This window comes from Melospiza melodia, chromosome 10 (genome assembly GCF_035770615.1).
Source record: "Melospiza melodia melodia isolate bMelMel2 chromosome 10, bMelMel2.pri, whole genome shotgun sequence".
NCBI lineage: Eukaryota > Metazoa > Chordata > Aves > Passeriformes > Passerellidae > Melospiza > Melospiza melodia.
In genome coordinates, this window is record NC_086203.1 from 30,586,975 (window position 1) to 30,607,367 (window position 20,393).

Consider the following 20,393-nt stretch of genomic DNA (forward strand, 5'->3'; position numbering starts at 1 on the left):
GCTTGAACTCCTGCAGGCTGGCCCAGCCCTATGTGTAACACATGCAGACTGGTTAAAAATTACTTTACTGTGGTATTTATGTTTGAACTGCTGCATCCCACACCCATGGTGTGTAACTCATGCAGACAGGTTGAAATCCCTTTCCAGCAGGTACTTATTTGTGTGTGAAGTGCTGCAGCCCCTGCCCTGGTGTGTAACACATGTAAACTGGTTCTAATCCCTTTCCAGCAGGTACTTATTTGTGTGTGAGGCACTGCAGCCCTTCCCTGGTGTGCAACACCCAGACAGGTTACAATCCCTTTCCAGGGGTATTTCTGTGTGTGTGGGGTGCCGCAGCACCACTCACGGTGTGTAACATCTAGAAAGATTACAATCCCTTTCCAGCAGGTATTTTATGCCTGGTATTTCATGTGTGAGCAGCCCCAGGCCGGTGACCCCGCGCGTAACCCGTGTCTGTTGTCCGCAGCTCTACATCCAAACCACCACGCTCACCATCTCCATGAACCTGAGCGCGTCGGTGGCGCTGGGGATGCTCTACATGCCCAAGGTTTACATCATCATCTTCCACCCCGAGCTGAACGTGCAGAAGCGCAAGCGCAGCTTCAAGGCGGTGGTGACGGCGGCCACCATGTCCTCGCGCCTGTCGCACAAGCCCAGCGACCGCCCCAACGGCGAGGCCAAGACGGAGCTCTGCGAGAACGTGGACCCCAACAGTGAGTACGGGGCTCCGCAGCGCTCCGGGGCTGCTCCTGCTTTGCTCCATCGTGGCGTTTGCAGCTCTGGGCTGGTGGTGGAACTCTCTGCTTTTGGCTCTTGGCGGTGCCGTTTGGTGGTGGAGCCTCAGTAGGGGTTGGGAGCTGTGAGTGACTCGTGGCCCCCTGCTTTACCTGTGAGAGGGAGGGAACAGCACACCCTGGGCACAGAGCCCTGCACATCCCCTGAGTACAGAACCCTGGGCACAGAGCCCGGCACAGAACCCTGGGCACAGAGCCCTGCACATCCCCTGAGTACAGAACCCTGGGCACTGAACCCTGCACATCCCCAGGCACAGAGCCCTGCACATCCCCAGGTACACAACCCTGGGCACAGAACCCTGCACATCCCCAGGTACACAACCCTGCAGCCCGGGTCCAGCTGGCCCTGGCAAGCACCAAATTCATCAATAACTCTGCTAACACCAGTTTTCACCCTGGTTCTTGCAAAGTTGCTTTGCAAAAATCTCACGGTCCCTGAAGATTCCCATTTAGGGATTTTATCTGGCCTTAATGCAAATCTTGCCACCGATTTAAAGGGAAAATAGATGGCAAAGACACTTCTAGTTTCCTTAATGTGCATAGCAGAGGATAGCACAGCACAAAATTACAGACTGAGGCCATCAAATTTGATTTGCATTTGAATCTGGAAGGAGCTGAGGAAGGAGACAGCTGCACAGCTCTGAGCATGCTGCAAAGGTTTGGGCACGTCTGCAGTTCTTGTGCAAAGCCAGCTCTGAATGTGGAGAAATGCCCTTTCCCTGCCCGTGCCCCACTGATCTGTTTGCTGCTGGAATCCCTGCCACTTCTTGTCCTGTCAGTGCTGCTGGAATTCCTGCCTCTAATACTACTGTAATTCCTGCGTCTAGTGCTGCTGGAATTCCTGCCTCTAACACTGCTGGAATTCCTGCCTCTAATACTACTGTAATTCCTGTGTCTAGTGCTGCTGGAATTCCTGCCCCATTGCTGCTGCTGGAATTCCTGCCCCTAATGCTTCTGGAATTCCTGCCTCTAACACTGCTGGAATTCCTGCTCCATTCATGCTGCTGGAATTCCTGCCTGGGGCAGCAGCTCTGCTGTCAAAGCAGAGTGGGAGCAAGAAGCACATCCCTGACACTGCATTTTCCTCCCCCTGCTCACCCCTGCAGGATTTACCCCTGATGTCTGATCATGCAGGTGTACAAAATCCATTCCTGCTGGGAAAACCAAATTCATCCTTGGAAGCTGGACTGGGGTCCAGAGCCAGGGACAGAGCCAGGGACAGGACCATGGACAGAGCCAGGGACAGAACCATGGACAGAGCCTGGGACAGAACCATGGACAGAGCCTGGGACAGAGCCAGGGACAGGACCATGGACAGAGCCAGGGACAGGACCACGGACAGAGCCATGGAACGGCTCTCACAAATTAAGGACTTGCAGCTGGAGAGAGCCCCTTGTGCAGCAGGAAATAAATGGAATTCCTGCCCTGGGCTGTTCCCTAGTGTCACTCGGGGCCCTATGCCAAGGCATTTCAGGAAGGGAAGGCAGGAAAAGAGAATTTGAAATCCAGCTGGGCCAGGGCAGGGGATTGTGTTGCTGGTGCACTTCACTAACCACTCTTTGGATCAACTAAGCTGAAATTAAACACCACAAACCCCAAACGTAAGAATTTCATGCCAAAACTTGGCCAAAGAGAAAGCTCCCCAAGCTGTGATGCTGGAATGTTCCCTGTGGGAGCCCAGCCTGCGGACATCCCCCCAGGGTCCCCTCCTGCTCTCATCCTCCTGTGCTGCAACTCTTCCTGCTTTCAGACTTCTGAGAACATTCTCCCCTCCCACCAAAGAACTGCCAGATTTTATTTTGGGAAGGAAACATTTTTACTATAAATAAAATCTGCTCACCTAAGCCCCATGTTTCTGGTCAAACACCCATTTTTAGTCCAGGGCTGTAGACCAGAACATGTTTTTAAGAGGTGCAAGGGGCAGAGGCTCCTGGCTTGCCCAGATGTGCCACCTTTGCCTCGAGCCTTCACTGAGTGGGAACCTAAAGCTCATGAATGTGTTTGTTAGGAAATGTGCCATCTCTGACTTTCTGCTTTCTGAGCTTTTCCTTCTTTATTATCACTTGTGAAATAATTATTTTAAAAACATTTTCATTATTTATGTGGAATTCCATCTGTTCATAGTCTCAGCTGCACCAGCACTGCTCGTTCATTCCCCAGGTCTGTGTGTTCATAACAATTATTAGAAAATCAAATGATATAAACTTCTGCTGTACTTCAAAGTTTTGGGGTGCCTTAGTGCCAGTGTAACTGCTGCAGTTACTGTGCTGTGGCATTGATTGGGTTATTGATCAGCCCCCCGATCAGGCAGTGTTCAGGAATGTGTATAACAGTAGTTCACCTGAACTCAGGTTTTTGAAGTTTGAGTAGTCTGTTAAATAAAAGTTGTTTACAGTTCCATTTTTAGGTGGAAAAAAATGAAAATTGTGTTAGTGAATTTTAAAAACAGTCATAACATCCAAGCAAAACTCCTCAAACTTAATTTTCAGTGAAATTTTGGGTATGGTGTCCATACATAAAAATGGGTTTGATGTTTTTATAGCAATTTCACTTTAAAAATATTTTATACTGTGAATAGAGAAATTTCCAGAGTTTTACCAATCAGAATATAGGAAATGTGAATTACAAATTGCTCTGGATGCATCTTGGATCATTTTTTCCTAAAAATCTCAAATATCTTCTCTTAAAACCAAAACCAAAGGATGTTTTTCCAGTATTTCTTTGTGAAATTCAGGGTTTGGTTGTTGGAGCCATGCAAGGCTCTGGAGCTCAGGGGGCAGAGCAGGGAAGTTCCTGGGGAGGATCAGAGTCAGCAGTGCCCAGAGCGAGCTGAGTGCTGGCCTGGCTCAGCCGTGGGCTCTGCGAGTACAGTGGGGTTTGCACTTTGATTTTCTGCTCTTTCTCACGGGGCTGCTGCTGCTGCTTGCTCAGCTGCTGGGGGCTGCAGGTGCCATTTCTGCTGGGAGGTGTTCCATGAGTGTTCCCCTGTCCCAGCCCAGGGAGCACCAGCACGGGACCCACAGACCTCCAAACAAACCCTGCAAATCTGGGGCTGACCCTACCCCCAAAGCCTGGAAATGTGGGGCTGACCCTGCCTCCAAACCCTGGAAATGTGGGGCTGACCCTACCCCCAAAGCCTGGAAATGTGGGGCTGACCCTGCCTCCAAACCCTGCAAATCTGGGGCTGAGTGCACATTTATGGCCTGTCCTGCTCACAGGCCACAGTCAAAGCACAAGCAAAATGTGGATGGTTTTACAGAGAAATAGCCTTGAAAAAATCTCCAGGTTTTTAGCAGATCTTTAGAAGACCAGAGCAGCTGTGGCTGCCCTGGATCCCTGGCAGTGCCCAAGGCCAGGTTGGACATTGGGGCTGGAGCACCTGGGACAGTGGGAGGGGTCCCTGCCATGGCAGGGGTGGCACTGGGTGGGATTTGGGGTCCCTCCCAGCCCAGACCCCTCTGTGGCAGTGGGCTGAAGGTGTCCCTGTCAGGCTGAAGCTCTGTGAACTCCTGAGTGCTGCCCAGGAGCAGGGGATGCTCATCCTGTGGGACCAGTGCACACAGCTCAGGTGCAGCCTGCTGGGATTGAGGCTCCCAGAAATGTGTGCAGAGCACCTGGAGAGGGTCTGGAGTGAGCCCAGAGGGAGGCACTGATTGATTACCACGAGAGAGAAGCCTGGCAGTGCAGTGACCTCATGTCCCTGCCATCAGGGGAATGGGGCTGGCTGTGTGAGATTGCCCGGGATCCCTGGGAGAGCCGCACCTCTCCTGCTGAACGGGGTGTGTTAGGGCCGAGCCTTCCAATCCATTTAGGAGAAGTCTCCTAATCGCTCCTGTTTGCCATCTGGCAGTGCCTGCTGTCCCTCACTGCACAGCTTTCCCTGCTGGGCTCAGCGGGATGTGGGGCACAGCAGCTCCCAGCCCTGGCATGAGCTTGCTGTGCTCCTGTGTGGCTTTGCTGGAATTTCACACTTTGGGAAGGTGTTTCTGGTGGGGCCTGAGGTGGAGCAGGTGGAGGGCCCTGCTGGGCTGTCTGCTCCATTTTCTGCTGCAGGAGCAGTGTCAGACTGGGACAGAACCCATGCTTAGATTCTGCTGAGATTTACATGTAATTACTGCTTCCCTCTTGCTGAGGAAAGCACTCAAATGGCTCTTGGTGATGCTGAGGAGGGACAGGGGGTCTGAAACAGCAGCCAAAATATCCTGGGTTGGTTCAGGGGGGAGCAGGGAAAATCAGCTCAGCCAGCCCTGCTCTCCTGAGAGAGCTGCTCCCCTGGTTGGAGGTACCTGAGCCCCCTGGCCTGGCTGCTCTGGGGCTGCCAGGGCTGAATCCTGGGCTGAATCCTGGGCTGATTCCTGTGCTGATTGCTGTGCTGCCAGGGCTGAATCCTGTGCTGCCAGGGCTGATTGATATCTGTGCTGATTCCTGTTCTGCCAGGGCTGATTTCCATGCTGCCAGAGCTGATTCCTGGGCTGATTCCTGTTCTGCCAGGGCTGATTTCCATGCTGCCAGGGCTGATTGATATCTGTGCTGATTCCTGGGCTGCCAGGGCTGATTCCTGTGCTGATTTCCATGCTGGCAGGGCTGATTCCTGTGCTGGTGCCCCCAGACCCCAGTGGGAGGCAGAGGAGTGCCAGGGCTCATGGCAGGGCAGGCTGGGAGCGTTCCTTGTGCCCAGACCCATCCTACATTCAATGTATTTACTTTCCCTGTAGACTCCATACCACCAGTAAGAAAGAGTGTTCAAAAGTCTGTTACTTGGTACACTCTCCCACCTACTGTATAGCTTTTGCCTGCTTTCCAAAAAGGTAAGAAAAACCGAGCTTTTCTTACTTTATTCTCAAATGATGATGGTGATTATGATTATTGTGACTATTTTTATTATATACGTAATTACATGAGAAATGTTCATTAGTGCAGCTGCGTTAAAAGAGATATCTAACTTAAAAATTGTTCACAAACCTGTTACCAAAAGCTTTCATGGGGGTTTGCCTGAAAGGGGAGGCCCTGACGTGAGTCTGGGAGCTCTCCTCCTGCCCACCACTGGAGCTGGACCCCGATAAAGCCTTTGAGGGTGGAATATTTGTATAAAAACAAACAAACAAATGATCAAAAGTGAATTCTGGCCCCCAAACCTGAGAGCCCAGGCAGTGTTTTCTGAGTCCTCCCCAGCACCAAAGCTGTACATGCCCCTAAAGATTGAAAAGCTGCTTTTCCCCAGGGCAGCCCAGTGGCACTGACTGGGTGGAACCACGAGTGAACAATTTTTGAGGGCTGGCTTTTGCAGCTGCCTCGTGGTGATCTGGTGATGTGTGAGCTCCTGTGGCATTTGTGCCTGCAGCAGCCAGGAATTCCTGCTTTCCCAGGGGCACAGAGGGGTCAGAAGCCTTTGACAGTGCACAGAAACGATTGCCAAGCATTAATAAGTGTTTCTCACAGTTCCCTGCGTGCTCAGGGGCTTTGCCCAGGTACAAAAGCCTGTACCTGACCTGGTTCCTGTGCTGCTGTGCGCCGAGGGCTGGGAAAATCACTGTATTCAGCCTTCAGAGTGTTTAGCGTGGCCCTAATAGGTGAGAACTCCTATCAGCAAAGGTTGGAATGCTGCTTGAATTAAGCCTCTGAGACACAGGAAAAGAAATTACCAATATCTCTGGCTGGTGTAAATTGCCCAGCTCCAGCATCAATTCAGTCCTCCCGAGAGCCCAAATTGGTTTGGATTGCGTTTGAATCAGAGCCATTGTGGCAGCTCCCAGCTCAGGAGGGGAGGCTGAAGCTCTCGTGAACCCCGGGCTGACCCCGAGCATCCCAGGCTGCGCTGGGCTGGGGAAATGGGACAAAGCGCCGGGGGGACAAGGGGCCACTCAAAGCATCCTGCAGATGAAAAAGGAGAAGGAAAGGGCAGCTCTGTGGAGATGAGATTGTTAAAGGAAGGAGATGAGGAGGAGAGAGATGGGAGACACCTAAATCTCAGGAGAAATTGGTGTTTTAAAGAAAACTTTTTTAAATGGCACAAAAATAATTAGGAGCTCAGATTCTAAAATTAATTTATTTCTGTGTACTAATGGGAATAATGTAAGGAATTGCTGTCTGCAAAGGCGCACAAATAACTCTGTCATCCAGGTCCTATAAAAAGCAACTGGCCACTCAGATTCTTTAAGCAGATTTTAAAACTTGGTCCAGAGAAGCTTTGAAAATGCTTTTCATCCCAAAGCAGGGCTGCTCCGGGCTTGTGCTGGTCCTGCCAGTGCTCCTGTGCTCCAGGCTGTTTTCCATCCCAGCACCGCTGCTCCAGCTCCTGCAGCCCTGGCTGCTGCTTTGATCTGTTCTCCCAGGAATACAGAACAACAAGCAGCATGAAACAATGCAGTGTATTAAAAACAAAGCTGGGCCAGCAGCAAACATCAGCTGCTTGTAAATTGACACTTGTTCTGCTGGTAAGGTGTTTGTAGTAGGAACGAGCAGAGCCGAGCCCTGACGTGACTGTATCAATTTCTGCTTGTGATGCACAGGGAGATGGCTTTGAAAGGCTCTAAATTGTTTCCTGGGAGTGACAAATAGGGCTTCTCTGCTCCTGAGGCTGATGGAAATACCAGGCTTGGAAAACACGGGTAGGTGTGTGAGGGAAGGAATTGTCCACCGGTGAGCAAGGCAAGGAGGCAGCTGAGGCTTCTGCAGGGCTGCAGGGTCACGGCTGGGGCTGCACGAGTGCCTGCAGGAGTGCCTGCTGCACCTGGCACTGCCCCTGGGCTGGGCTGGGGCTGCCAGGGCCCGGGGACAGCTCCCTGCCCTGGCCTTGGCAGGGTGGCAGAGCCTCGGCCTCTGCATTCCCCTGGGCTCCTGCTGGGTGTGCCAGGCTGGCCCTGGCACTGCTTGGGGCAGGGAGAGCATCCCCAGCAGGTCCTGCAGGGATGTGCCAGGGCCTGGGGCTGGACACTGACACCAGGCAGTGCTGATTGACTCCAGGGAATGGTGGAACTGCACACAGACGCCGTGGCACGCTGATTCCCGTGGCACTGGGAGCCAGGGCACCGCCAGGGCTGGCACAGCCCATGCAGCACCCTGCCTGCCGTGGGCACAGCTGCCCTGAGGAGAAGGGCAGTTTCTGGGTTCCAGTAAGGAACTGATGTGGGATGAGTTCTGACCTGGCCTCAGGCTGACCTGGGCTGCTGTTGGAAGGGGGAAATGGTTCAGGTGCCCCCAATGCTCCATGGTTCAGGTGCCCCCAGTGCCCCATGGTTCAGGTGCCCCTCAATTCCGTGCCTGTTCTCCTCCTGCTCCCAGCCCAGGGTGCCCCAGGCCAGGAGCAGCCCGTGCCAACACCTGGGCACAGGCAGGTGGCCCTGGGCACAGTCAGCTCTTTGCAGGCTCTGAGCTGTGAGATGCTCTGTAGCTCATCAGCCTCCAGTGTGTGCTATGGAATAATTATTTGCTGGATTGAAGTGTCATTTTTGTTTTAAATCTGGCCAGTTTCAGCCTGAGAAAATACTCCGTGTTTAACCTCACTTGAGGGATTTTCTGTTCAGTGGAGGCTGCTGAGAAATGAGAATTTGCACTCAAAATTGATAACTGAAAGGCTTTGACAGCCCTTCACTGCATCTATTTGCTTCTGGAACGGCTGACTGGAAAACTAACCATCACCAATTCCTTCTAATGGTGATGTGCTTATTTTAAAAGTGTTGCACAGAGGTGCATCCTGCCCTTGGGCACTGCCAGGGATGCAGGGGCAGCCACAGCTGTGCCAGGGCCGCCCACCCTGCCAGGGAACAATTCCCAATTCCCAATCTCCCACCCAGCCCTGCCCTCTGGCACTGGGAGCCATTCCCTGGGTCCTGTCCCTCCATCCCTGTCCCCAGTCCCTCTGCGGCTCTCCTGCAGCCCCTTTAGGGGCTCTGAGCTCTCCCTGGAGCCTTTTCCCCTCCAGGTGAGCCCCCCCAGGTGTCCCAGCCTGGCTCAGAGGGGCTCCAGCCCCAGAGAGAACATTCCCTCCTGTCTGAGCATTTGGGGATCATGTTACTTTCTCTTTTACATCTAAAAAGAATTACTTTGATATAATTGCCAGCTCCCATACTAATTATCTGCAGACTGTCTCACACCTCTCATGACTGTACACAATACAAGATTGTAGTGTGCAGGGAAGTGTCAGACTGTTTCCATTTTTAAAAATTGAAATTCTGAGGGCACTTAAAGCATCACCTTCGAGGCTGATGTGTGAATAAAAACACACTCATGGCTAGAAGTGCCTGGGATATTAAAAGCTGTGTAGTAGATGGATGTCTGGGAGCACAAATTAGGATTAGTTAGTGTCTAAGTATTCATTGTTCATTCCACATTTTCTGTCTCCTCGTGTGCTCTTTTTCCCTGGTAAATCCTGGTGAGGAGTGAGCAGATACAGCTGTACCTCACAGACCAGTCTCTCTCACTGCTTTGCTTAACAAACTCAGCAGCTCTGAGTTCTCCCTTTGACTAATTTATCACTCCTTACACCCTCTGAGGGAGGATCTGTCACATCTATAAATTGTAATATCAGGGAGAAGACTCAGCGTTTGGCTCTCCTGTGTCCCACAGATGTGGAATGGCTCCCTTGCTCCCAGGCAGGGCAGATGTCAGGGCTCAGCCCTGCTGCAGGGCTCCCTCCCATCCCTCCTGCCGCAGGAAAGGAGCTGGAGATCAGCAGATCAGAGTGCACAGCCTGCCCTCCATCCCCTGAGCCCCTGCAATCACTGAACCCGGGCTCTGGGAGCAGCTCACAGCTGCAGACAGCTCCCAGCAGCAGAACCAGAGGCTGGAAGGGCCATGGTTTTCATAGACCTAATGAAAACTTAGCAAGTGAGTTCAAAAAGGAAACTCTAATAATGATGGGGTAAAAAGAAGAACAAACCTCAAGCAATATTGCAGCAAAATTAATTTCTCAAACACACAAATCCAGGCAGTTTTTGGTGGGCATGATTGCAAGTATGGGGAAAACTGCTCACGTTGTGTCAGAACAGCAAGAAATCTCAGTTCCTGCCTCAGTGTGTGCCTTTGGTGGAGCTGTGCAAACCCTGCTGTGTTTGTCACCTTGTGGAAGCAAACAGGAAACCCCAGCAGCTCTGGGGAGGGTGGGAGCAAACAGAGGAGGGGGCACAGCCCAGCCCTGGTGTCCCTGCAGGGATCGCTGCAGTGAGGCAGGGGTTGGTCTGTGCTCTCACTGAGTGCAAACAGGATATACTTGTGCAGGACCTGGGTTGGTTTGTCTTTTGAGCGCCAGCAAGCAGCAGCAAATTCAAGCAAACACCCAGAAATTGGGGGTTCTGGGTGCTCCTCTCTGCCAGCACTGCTTCACACCCAGCACCTCTGGAGAACATCACAGGGGCTGTTTGTCCTTCCTGGCTCCAGGGAAGGAAATGTGGCATCTCCCAGAGAGCTGTGCCATTCGTTGAGGAGAGCATCCTTTGCCATTCCGAAGATGTGTTTGCCTTTGGGCTGGGGTTGTTTGGGCTCTGACAGCGGGGAGCAAAGGCAGGAGGCTCCTTTCCAGCCAGGGGAAAGGAAAGAACAGGAAGGGAGCAGGTTAAACACATGTAAATTCCCATGCAGCACGCCATGGGCACAGGGAGGAGGGGAGGAAGGCAGCCCAGCCCGGGTGTGGGGTTTGGCTGAGCTCCCCTCAGTGACCCAGAGCTCTGCTCTCAGCTGGGAGCAGTCTGGCACTGCCTGCACCGAGGTGCCTGCTCCTGCTGCTCCGGGGAAAGAGAAACAGCAGAGATAAAGTTGCCATAGTTACACCACTTGTCACGATGCTTATCATGTCCCTGGGATAAAGAGCCCTGCGTTAAATCTGGGCTCTTATTAATATCAGCTGTTAAACATTTCCAGGGTATTTGAAATCAAGACTTCTGCTAAAAAATTAAATGTTGATTGCAGCAAAATGGGGCAGTTTAACAGTGCAGCTCAGAGTGTAATTGTGTCAGACACTGTGGAACAGAGTTGTACACCAGGAATACATTTTCCACTGAATTGAGTCTCTTGCACCTCATGAACATCCTCGATTTTCCTGTTAAGATGTTTGTTACATGCAACCCTTTGCCAAGGAGCTCGAGCAGGCCAGCTAGCAGGGAGGGAGAAGAGTTCCTGGGGTGAGTGAGAAAATATTGCTGTGTGATTGCTGTATAACCATAGGAGAGCTGGGAGAGCTGGAGAGAGCTTCAGGGTGACCAGATTGTGGCCTCTGGAGCCTGGAGGGGCTGGCAGGAAAGGGGGAGAGGGAATATTGTGAGCTGGGATATTGGGGAGGAATTGTGAGCTGGGATATTGGGGAGAGGAATTGTGAACTGGGATATTGGGGAGGAATTGTGAGCTGGGATATTGGGAGGAATTGTGAGCTGGGACACTGGGGAGGAATTGAGAGCTGGGATATTGGGAGGAATTGTGAACTGGGATATTGGAAGGAATTGAGAGCTGGGATATTGTGGAGGAATTGAGAGCTGGGATATTGGGAGGAATTGTGAGCTGGGATATTGGAAGGAATTGAGAGCTGGGACACTGGGGAGGAATTGTGAGCTGGGATATTGTGGAGGAATTGAGAGCTGGGATATTGGAAGGAATTGAGAGCTGGGATATTGGAAGGAATTGTGAGCTGGGATATTGGGGAGGAATTCAGAGCTGGGATATTGGAAGGAATTGTGAGCTGGGATATTGGGGAGGAATTGAGAGCTGGGATATTGGAAGGAATTGAGAGCTGGGATATTGGAAGGAATTGTGAGCTGGGATATTGGGGAGGAATTGAGAGCTGGGATATTGGAAGGAATTGAGAGCTGGGGTATTGGAAGGAATTGTGAGCTGGGATATTGGGGAGGAGTTGCTCCCTGCGAGGGGATGAAGCCCACAGCAGCTCCCAGGATGGCAGAGAAGTAAAGGAGATGTGCTGGAGCAGGTGACAGCAGTGCTGGGAGGGCAGGGCAGCCACAGAGCCCCGGTTGTGCCCAGGGTTGGGGACAAGGCACTGGGGACACCTTGGGAGCAGGTCAGCAGCACAGTCAGGAGGCAGAGGTGAATTGTTTTCCATCAGCTCTGACTCCAGCCCTCCTTGGGGATGTTTCAGCCATCACTCAGGTCATCATTTTAATTATGTTTCATGCAAACTGTTTTCACACTTGGCTCTAACAGCTCTCTGCAGAGCCTGGCTTTCCAGGTAAGATAACCAAAGTGCTGTTAATGACTTTGTTTTAAGCAGGTGAAAATAATTTGCTTCCATTTGTTATCTTTGCAGTCCACAGCACTCACACAGCAGCAGTAGAAATGGAGTTGGAATTAGCAGGTTTTCTGTACCGCTGGCTCCAATTAAGGAATATGAGTTGGGTTTGTTTCTTCCCTGCCATAATCTCATAAACATTTGGAAACACATTTCCTAAGCTCCTGAGCACCTTTGCAGCTCCACGTGACCTGGTGCAGGTGAGGCTCTGGGGCTGGATTTGTGTGAGGGTTGTGCAGTGGCTCCTTTGGCCCCTGGCTCCATCCCCACGTCCTCCTCCTCCTCTCAGAGCAGGATTTCTGTCCCCCATCCCTGTGGGACACAAGCACAGCTCTGCCTGTGCCCCCTGCAGTCCTTCAGGGCTGGAGGTGTTGATCAGCCTTCCTGCTGCCCATCCCCTGATCCTGGCGGGGCAGACATTCTCAGCTTCCCCTGACACACAGGTTCTTATCTGCAGAGCAGACAAGGAGGAGATGGGGAGAGATGCAGCCAACAGGAGATAGATAGGGATACAGCCAAACAGGAGATAGATAGGGAGACAGCCAAAGAGGAGATAGGGAGACAGCCAAAGGTGCCTGAGATGGATGTTCCTCAGCAGTGCTGTGCTTCATTGATTTTATTTGGAAGGGTACAACTAATCCTTCTCTATCAGTTTTATTTCCTGACTCAAAATCTCAATCCCATAGTTCTGTTTCTGGCACAGCCCTGCAGATTTTCCAGGCCATGAACAGCCTGGCTCTGTTCTGTGACTCAAAGTCCCGTTTGTGTTGGTGGCCAGGTGGGGAGGTTCATCTCTGGATTTATCTCCTGAGCTCCCCCCTGGTAACCCCTTGAGGGTAACCCCTGTTCCTGGCTGTGCTGCTGCACCAGCAGTGGCAGGGGAGCCTGACAGCTGAGGACAGAATTTCTAGGAGAAGCAGCAATTGGGGAGGAACACACTTCTACTGTTTTATTTGTTATTTAATGTACTTGCATTCTGTTACTCAAACAGGACATTCCACTGCTCCTGTGTGTCAGAGCCACAGGGCCAGGCTGGAGGGACCCAGCAGCACAGGCAGTGCAATGCTCTGTGCAGTGCAGCCACTGAGAGACTGAGAAGGTGCCAGAACACTGTGGCAGCACAACAAGAGAGATGTCAAAATGTGAAAGAACAATCCATTTACATTTAGATACCAAATTTAAAATTATTTTCTCCAAGCTTCATTCCATTTGTTGGGCTTTGGGCAAGCATGTAGAATCATTTAGGCCTGTTGCTTTCATCTGGCTCTCATCTAAATTCCCCAATTTGAAGGCAGCAGAGCATGGGGAGAGCTCTGTCTTTCTGGCAGAGATCGAGGGAAAGCCACACAGCTCCATTTTGCTTTTAGATGGACTAGGAGTAGGATTTAATAATCAGCCTCTGCTCTGCCTGCCACAAATGATATGGGCTGCTAAGCCAGAATTAAGGAAATGAAAGAGAGGAGCTGAGCATTATCTGCCCCAGTGACTGCAGAGGAATCAGAGCAGGAGTTCCAGGCTCGGAGCCATCCCCATGTTCGTCCCTGCTCGGAGCTGGGAATGCTGAGATGAGGTTTCATGTGTTTGATAGCTCGAGATGCCTGCGGGCTGCAATAAAATTCATTTCTTGCACTGTAAATCTTTGCTCTTTAAGCATGGAAGAGGTTACAAATGTGCATAAAATTGAAGTGCAAGTGATTACATCTCGCTCTGAGTCAGTATTGACACTCTGCCTGGCTCTGGGGTGCTGTGGGAGCTCCTGTCTTTGTGACCTGTGCCCAAAATAATGAAAACCAGTCAAGTGATGAAACTCATAAGTCCAAAGAGGATTTTTGCTTCTGTGTGTTTGTTTTTGATGTGTTCCTGGCACAGAGATGCAGCTGTTACTCACTTCTGGAAGGGTGTGGGCTCTCAGTGGCCCCACTGCAGGAAAGGAATGAATCCTTGTTCTCCCAGGAGCATATTGTTGGGTTTCATGTGCTGCTCTCAGGAGCATTGTTGGGTTTCATGTGCTGCTCTCAGCTGCAGCTCTGGTGGCTGTGCTGGTGTTGGCTGAAGGTCGGATTCGCTGATCTCGGGGGTTTTCCATCCCCGGTGGTTCTATGGGCTCACCTGTGCCTGGCTGTGCTCACCTGTGTCCCTCAGCGCTCCCTCCTGCTCGTTCCTTCCATTGGCGCTGTCACTCTTCACCGCCAACTAGTGGGAAATGAGCAGAAAAGGGCGCTGCTCTCTAACTGTGACAGAAACCTCTTCTTTAGGTGCTTAAGGCCCTTTTGAAGGGTTTCCCCTTTCCCAAGGCAGTGACACGGTGCCAGTGCCCCCGGAGCAGCGCTATTCGCACACGGGCAGGCAGCAGCCGCGATATTTCCTTCCTCACCGCTTTGGGCCCTGAACCCGAGGGTTAGCCCGGCTGATGCCCTGGGCATTCCCAGGGTTAGCCCGGCTGATGCCCTGGGCATTCCCGGGGATGTCCCGGCAGTGCAGGTGCTGCTCTCGGCTCCTTCCAGCACACCCAGAGCAGCGGCCAGCCGGGCTGCCGTCATTCCGTGGCTATTAACTAATGAATGAATTAATTAATTAATGAACACGTGGAGGCTGTTCGCGAGAGGCCAATCTGTGCTCGCTGTCGGAGCCGTCGCCCTTTAGCAGAACAGCGGCGGAGCGGTGAGATCCGTATCTGTCCCGTGTAAGGAGCAGGCAATGCTGCATTAAAGCGTGGCAGCGCCGATGGTTCATTAGCGTCCCCCATTTTCATGTAAATTAATTTCTTTGAGGAAAATCAAATCCATACCTGTGCTAATTGCGGTGATAATGATGAGCTGTGACTCAGGAGGATTCATTACCGAGGCAGACTGTCTCTCCTGAGCTGGCCAGGCCTGCGATGTGTCTGAAGTTGCCCAGAGCTGCGGATTGCTGGAGTTAGTGCAGGAGCAGAGAGGGGAAATGCAGCAGAGCCACCAGGGACATGATGCCCCCCGGCCCAACAGCCTTTAAACGAGGAAGGTTGTCTTTCCTCTCTGAAAATGACCCCGAGGCTTTTATTGATCGTTTCATCTGAATTATGGATGATGCCTTTGTCAGCTGCATTATCCCCGTGAGGCAGGGCCGTGCCAAGGCCCGTGTCACTGTCTCAGAGCCCATCCAGGTACCCACAGCGTCCCTTGCCTCCACCCCTCTGGCACCGGGGGTTCCTGGTCCTGTTGGGAGTGAGGAAGGAGTGCAGGGGCTGAACTGGTGAGAAAACTCACCCGCAGAAGGACTGGTTTTGCTGGGAGCCCCAGTAATGCCCGGGGGCACTGGAGGGGTGGCATGATCTGAACTCGCAGTGCGAGCATCTAAATCTGTCATAGAAACGCTGCTGCTCCTTGAAATTGGAGCATGTAATGGGTAAAGCTGAAGTGCATCACAAAATAATACATGGAATTACTTTGCAACCTGTTCCATAATGACATTTTTTCCCAGGCTCATTTTACCCTTCTTCAGCATTTAATAGCGTTCCCAGGTTTATTGAGTATTTGTAGTGTAGCCTTGAAGGATAATGAGTTTTATCCTGGCAGGTGTTGGACACCTTCGTGTGCAGGAGAAGTTAATGGGAGCTGAAGATGATCAGCCCTCTGTGGGATCAGTCCTTGATTGAACAGACAGCACTGACTCCTGTCTGGGGCACGAGGGAAGAGCTGAATCAGGGTTGCAGGATAATATTGCCAAGGGCTGCAGCTCCACGTGAGGTGCCTACATGTCCATCTTGGGAATACCTGGGACTGAAATCCTGTCTTTGTCAGTGAGCACCATGGAAAATACTGATACTGGGCTGCACCCTGTGCGCTGTACTCACAACAGTCTGAATTGCTGGGGCATGAGAGTTTCTGAAAAGCCAGCAGTGATGTCTGGCTGCTGCCTGGGGGACACCCCTGGGGGACACCACAGCCTGGCTGGGGAGCACAGGGAGCTGTGTTTGGTTTCTGAGGGCTTGGGGGATGCTCAGGGACTGGCAGAGATGCAGGGGATGCGCAGGGGATGCTCAGGGGATGCTCAGGGGCTGGTAGGGGATGCAGGGGATGCTCAAGGGCCGGCAGAGATGCAGGGGATGCTCAGGGGATGCTCAGGGGCTGGCAGGAGATGCAGGGCAGACACTCAGAGCCCTGTGGGAGCCATGTCCTGTTTGGGTCTGGTTTTGCAGAGGGGCTGAGAGGAGCCCCAGGAGACCCAGACCCAATGAAGTTTGACAAGCACATTTGCAGAACAAATCCAATTGTTGTTCTCGTCTCTCCTTCCACAGTGTCTCCTAAATCTTCCTGAGAAAGTTCTAAAACTAAACACGACACATTAAAAATATCATCCAAGGTGTGAGTGGAGTCTGCCCCAGCTTAGCAGACTGGAAATACTCAGCAAACTGCTTAAGTTATGCCAAATTCTCCCAAAGACTGTGGGTTTTAGACTTGAGTGGTTTAGCAAACTGGGATAACTGGAAATCCAGGCTCTCTTTTTGGTCTCTGTGGAGTTTAGGCTGGATCTCAGGGAAAGGTTCATCCCCAGAGGGTGCTGGGCACAGCTGCCAGAGCTCCAGGAGCTGCCAGGGATGCCCAGGGTGGGATTTGGGGTGTCTGTGCAGGGCCAGGGGCTGGATGATCCCTTTGGGTCCCTTCCAGCTCAGGATATTCCACAATTCTGTGTCCTGGATCTGTCAGTGTTGCCAGGGTACTGCAGAACAGTTTGCTTTGTGTTCAGCTGCAGTTAAATATTTGCAGTTTTTCCTGACAGGAGCGTGTAGCTGCGCTCATAACCTTCTGACTGGTCTGATTTCCTTCTGTTTGCAAACAGATTGGATTTGAAGGTCATAATTAGGAAAACTGGTACCTTCATCCCCATATTGAAAAATTCTCAGAAGTCATAAAAGTTGAATAAGAATCAACTTTATCCATGAGAAAAGCCAAGTTTAGCCCAGGAGATTTAAGAAGTTGGAGGAAATGTCACTGTTTTTGTAAAAAAGAAATCTTAATAGGATCTGGTTGTGGTGCCTCAGCAGCACAGTCACCCAGACTGCGGGAGCCTGACAACATCAATCCCTGCTAATTCTGTTTATTGCCAGAGCTGGAGCTGGAGCTCGGGCTGGCCTGGGAGCTGCCTGCCCGAGTCCTGTGGGTGGGAGTGGAGGGTTGGGAGCCACCGGCTGTCCCCATCCTGGTGTGTCCCCATCCTGGGCATGTCTCTGTCCTGGTGTGTCCCCATTCCTGGTGTGTCTCCATTCCCAGCCCATCCCCATCCCAGGCACGTCCCCACCCGGTGCCCCCCGAGCAGTGCCAGCCCCACCGAGGGCTTGGCCGCGGGCTCTGACCCCTGTCTGCTTCTCTTGCAGGCCCTGCTGCAAAAAAGAAGTACGTGAGCTACAACAACCTGGTGATCTAGGCCAGCTGCCATGGGGCACGGGCCACCAGCCCACCCGCCTGGCTGAGCTCCCCACACGGGCTCCGGGGAACCGGGCACGGGGGAGGCGAGAGGAGCCCGGCTCCAGGCCGCTCCCAGCACCTCCTCCATCCTGCCGGCTCTGCACGGCGCTGGCCTGGCCTCAGGGCTCAGGGCTGCTGTGGCCTTGGGGCCTCTCCAGCCTTGGGGCCTCTCCAGCCTTGGGACCGCTGTGGCCATGGGGACACCATGGCCTTGGGCACCACCATGGCCTTGGGGCCTCTCCAGCCTTGGAGCCACCATGGCCTTGAGGCTGTTCTGGCCTTGGGATCACTGTGGCCTTGGGGCCTCTCCAGCCTTGGAGCCACCATGGCCTTGAGGCTGTTCTGGCCTTGGGACCGCCGTGGCCTTGGGGCCTCTCCGGCCGTGGATCCGCCGTGCCCTCAGGGCCGCCGTGGCCTCAGGGCCGCCATGGCCGCGCCTCAGGAGCAGCTCCCTGGGCCGGCTGCGCTCGGCTGCTCTGGACTCTAAGGGGCTAATTCTGTCTTTCTATGTACTTCCAGACTGCAAGTTTTTGAACTCTCTGTACAGTTTGTGAGGATTTTTTGCATATTGCCATCCATGTTGTTCCGAGGTCACTGTTTGTTTTTTGGATGCACAGTTTCCTTGAGGCCCTGTGCTCTCGGCACCTCTCAAACCAACTGACCACTGAGGATCTGAGACCTATGTACATGACTTGTATTATTATTCTTGTATCACTGCAATCCATATACCTTATTTTTTTTAACTAAACAAACAAACAAAACAAAAAAAGAATTTAAAGACCAAAAACTGTGCTGGCGAAGTTTGTCCCCCCCTTCACACCTCCGATGGGCTGCAGAGGAAGCAGGAAGGATTTTTGCTGAGTTTTAGTAGAGGTCTTGATCTTTGGAATGCATGCCAGTAATGTATTTTATGGTACATGTTAATAATTTATGTTTGATATTTGTATTTGTGTTCTACTTTGTTCTTTTCTTTAAGGTATATGACTATTTTGCAATAATTTCAATGATTCTTAGGATATTTGGAGGAAAGAATATGGCTTTTACATGTCTTGAGGTTTTTCTTTGTTGATGCCCCACCATGATTGACCAGTGTGATAAGGACTTACAGAAGCATGTATGTTTTCTACTGTTTGTAATAAGTAATTTCGTTAATCTTGCTGCTTATGTGCCAATTTAGTGAAACCGATCTTTGCCGCAACCTCCTCCCTCCCTTTCCATTCTCTCGATCCTGTGATATTATCCAAGAATGTATCAATAAAAGATTTTGGTTAACTTTTTTTTATTTACTCCAATAAATATATTTTTTCAGTTGTTCCCTCCCCCTTCCCCCTTGTGACTTAACATTTATTTCATGGCCTTGTCAGACATGCAGAAACCCAGGCTTGTGCACGAGGAGCAGGTCTGCAGAAAGTCCTGGGGGAGCTGGCAGCTGATTGCAGGGGGCAAAGGGCTTGGAGGGGGCGAAGGGGCTTTGAAAGATCTGTCCCAACCCTGAAAGCAAAGCTGGAGTGCCAGGGTGCCAACCCCCTGTCAGTGTCTGATATCTGCAAAGCTGCTGTCAGCTGCCGAGGCTCCTTTGAAGGACACCACGTTCAGCAGCACACCAGACGGTAATTAGGTGAGCAGTTAATCAGAGTCAATCTGCCAGGCACAGCCTGGGTGATCTGGGGCAGGAAAAGGGAAAAGTTGAGGCAGAGGTGAGAGGAAACTCATTCCCTTTGCAGCACAGCACCTGCAGTACCTTCGGCATGGCAGCCACGGCTCGGCTGCGCTGATGGAGCCTGGGGAAGGTGTTTAGCCTCCCATTTTCTGCAGACAACTTGATCACTTACCCTGATGAAGTTAATCAGCATCAGGAGAGCTGTGACAGCTGCGACAGGGCACGGGAGATGAAGAGCTGAGTGTCACAGCCTGCCTGCTCTGCAAGGCCATGGCCTGGGGACGTTCTGCACCTCCAGTGAACTGCAGCTGACTCCAGATGGAACTCCACCAGGTAAAGGCTTTCTTAGCAACAAACTAATCACCAGCCAGCTAATAATGAAGGCAGAGGTGCTGCAGCATTTTCCTGTTCCCATAAACACAGGGACAGAGCCAGCGTTGGGCTAAATAACTACGTTGCCATCAAACAAACGTTTCTTGCTCAAAGGCTGTCTTTTTTTTTTTTTTCTGAATGGGAAAAAAATGGTTTGTTGGTTTGTTTTTCACTTTATTTTGGTGAAGGGTGGGACTGAGGTGGAAAGAGGGAATGGTGCTGCTCAGAGGGGGTGATGGGGAATGAGGGACCCCGGGTGCATTAATGGCTCTCTCGGAGCTGTACCTCCATAGCCATAAATCTCTTGTTGTGTGTATGTGCACACACATGACCACTCTGTGTTACATACACGTGTCCTGGGCACCTTGGGAGCCCAGGTAAAGTCCCCAGTTTTTAGGGAAACCCTCCCGTTCAATCATGAGGGGCAGAAGGGGCCCCCAGCTTCCTAAACTCCTCAGGGAGGAGTTGGGATGCAGCTGGACCCAAGCTCATCTTCACTCCCCCTCGGGACATTTAACTTTGGGATTGATGAGTCAGGCTGGCTTCAGCATTGACCCCATTCATCCAGCACTGACAGCTTTGCAGACAGGGCCTTACTGGAGTTGTTTTATCCCATTCCAGGCAGAGCACCCTGCTACAACACACACAAACAGAACTGATAATCACCACATAATCATGTCAGTTGTATTAAAAAAAAAAAAAAAAAAAAAAAAAAAAAAAAAAAAAAAAAAAAGAGCACATTAGGAATTGTTTTTATCACCTCCACCCCTCTTTCTATGCATTAGTCTCTGAAGCAAGTCCCTGAGCCCAGCAAAGCTCTGGTTTAAGAGCTAAGAGCTGACACAAGGTGAAGATGTTGCACTCTGCACTGTGGATCAATTTTTATTTTTATT

At 51.6% G+C, this 20,393-nt stretch overlaps 1 protein-coding gene across 5 annotated transcripts in view; it reads left to right on the forward strand.

Moving 5' to 3' along the window:
• GRM7 (glutamate metabotropic receptor 7) overlaps positions 1 to 18,745 on the forward strand; it is a 159,137-nt gene extending 140,392 nt beyond the window's left edge. For 2 of the 5 annotated variants that reach the window (XM_063165058.1, XM_063165059.1), the window contains 3 exons: positions 467 to 713; positions 5,510 to 5,602; positions 17,378 to 18,745. In XM_063165058.1, the coding sequence (XP_063021128.1) occupies positions 467 to 713; positions 5,510 to 5,580 (318 nt within the window). In that variant the 3' untranslated portion in view covers positions 5,581 to 5,602; positions 17,378 to 18,745. Of the gene's footprint in view, positions 1 to 466; positions 714 to 5,509; positions 5,603 to 12,042; positions 12,225 to 17,377 lie in introns of all 5 variants that reach the window. The other 3 variants (XR_010028865.1, XR_010028866.1, XM_063165057.1) reach the window with 3 other exon arrangements.
• Positions 18,746 to 20,393: the final 1,648 nt, after the last annotated feature.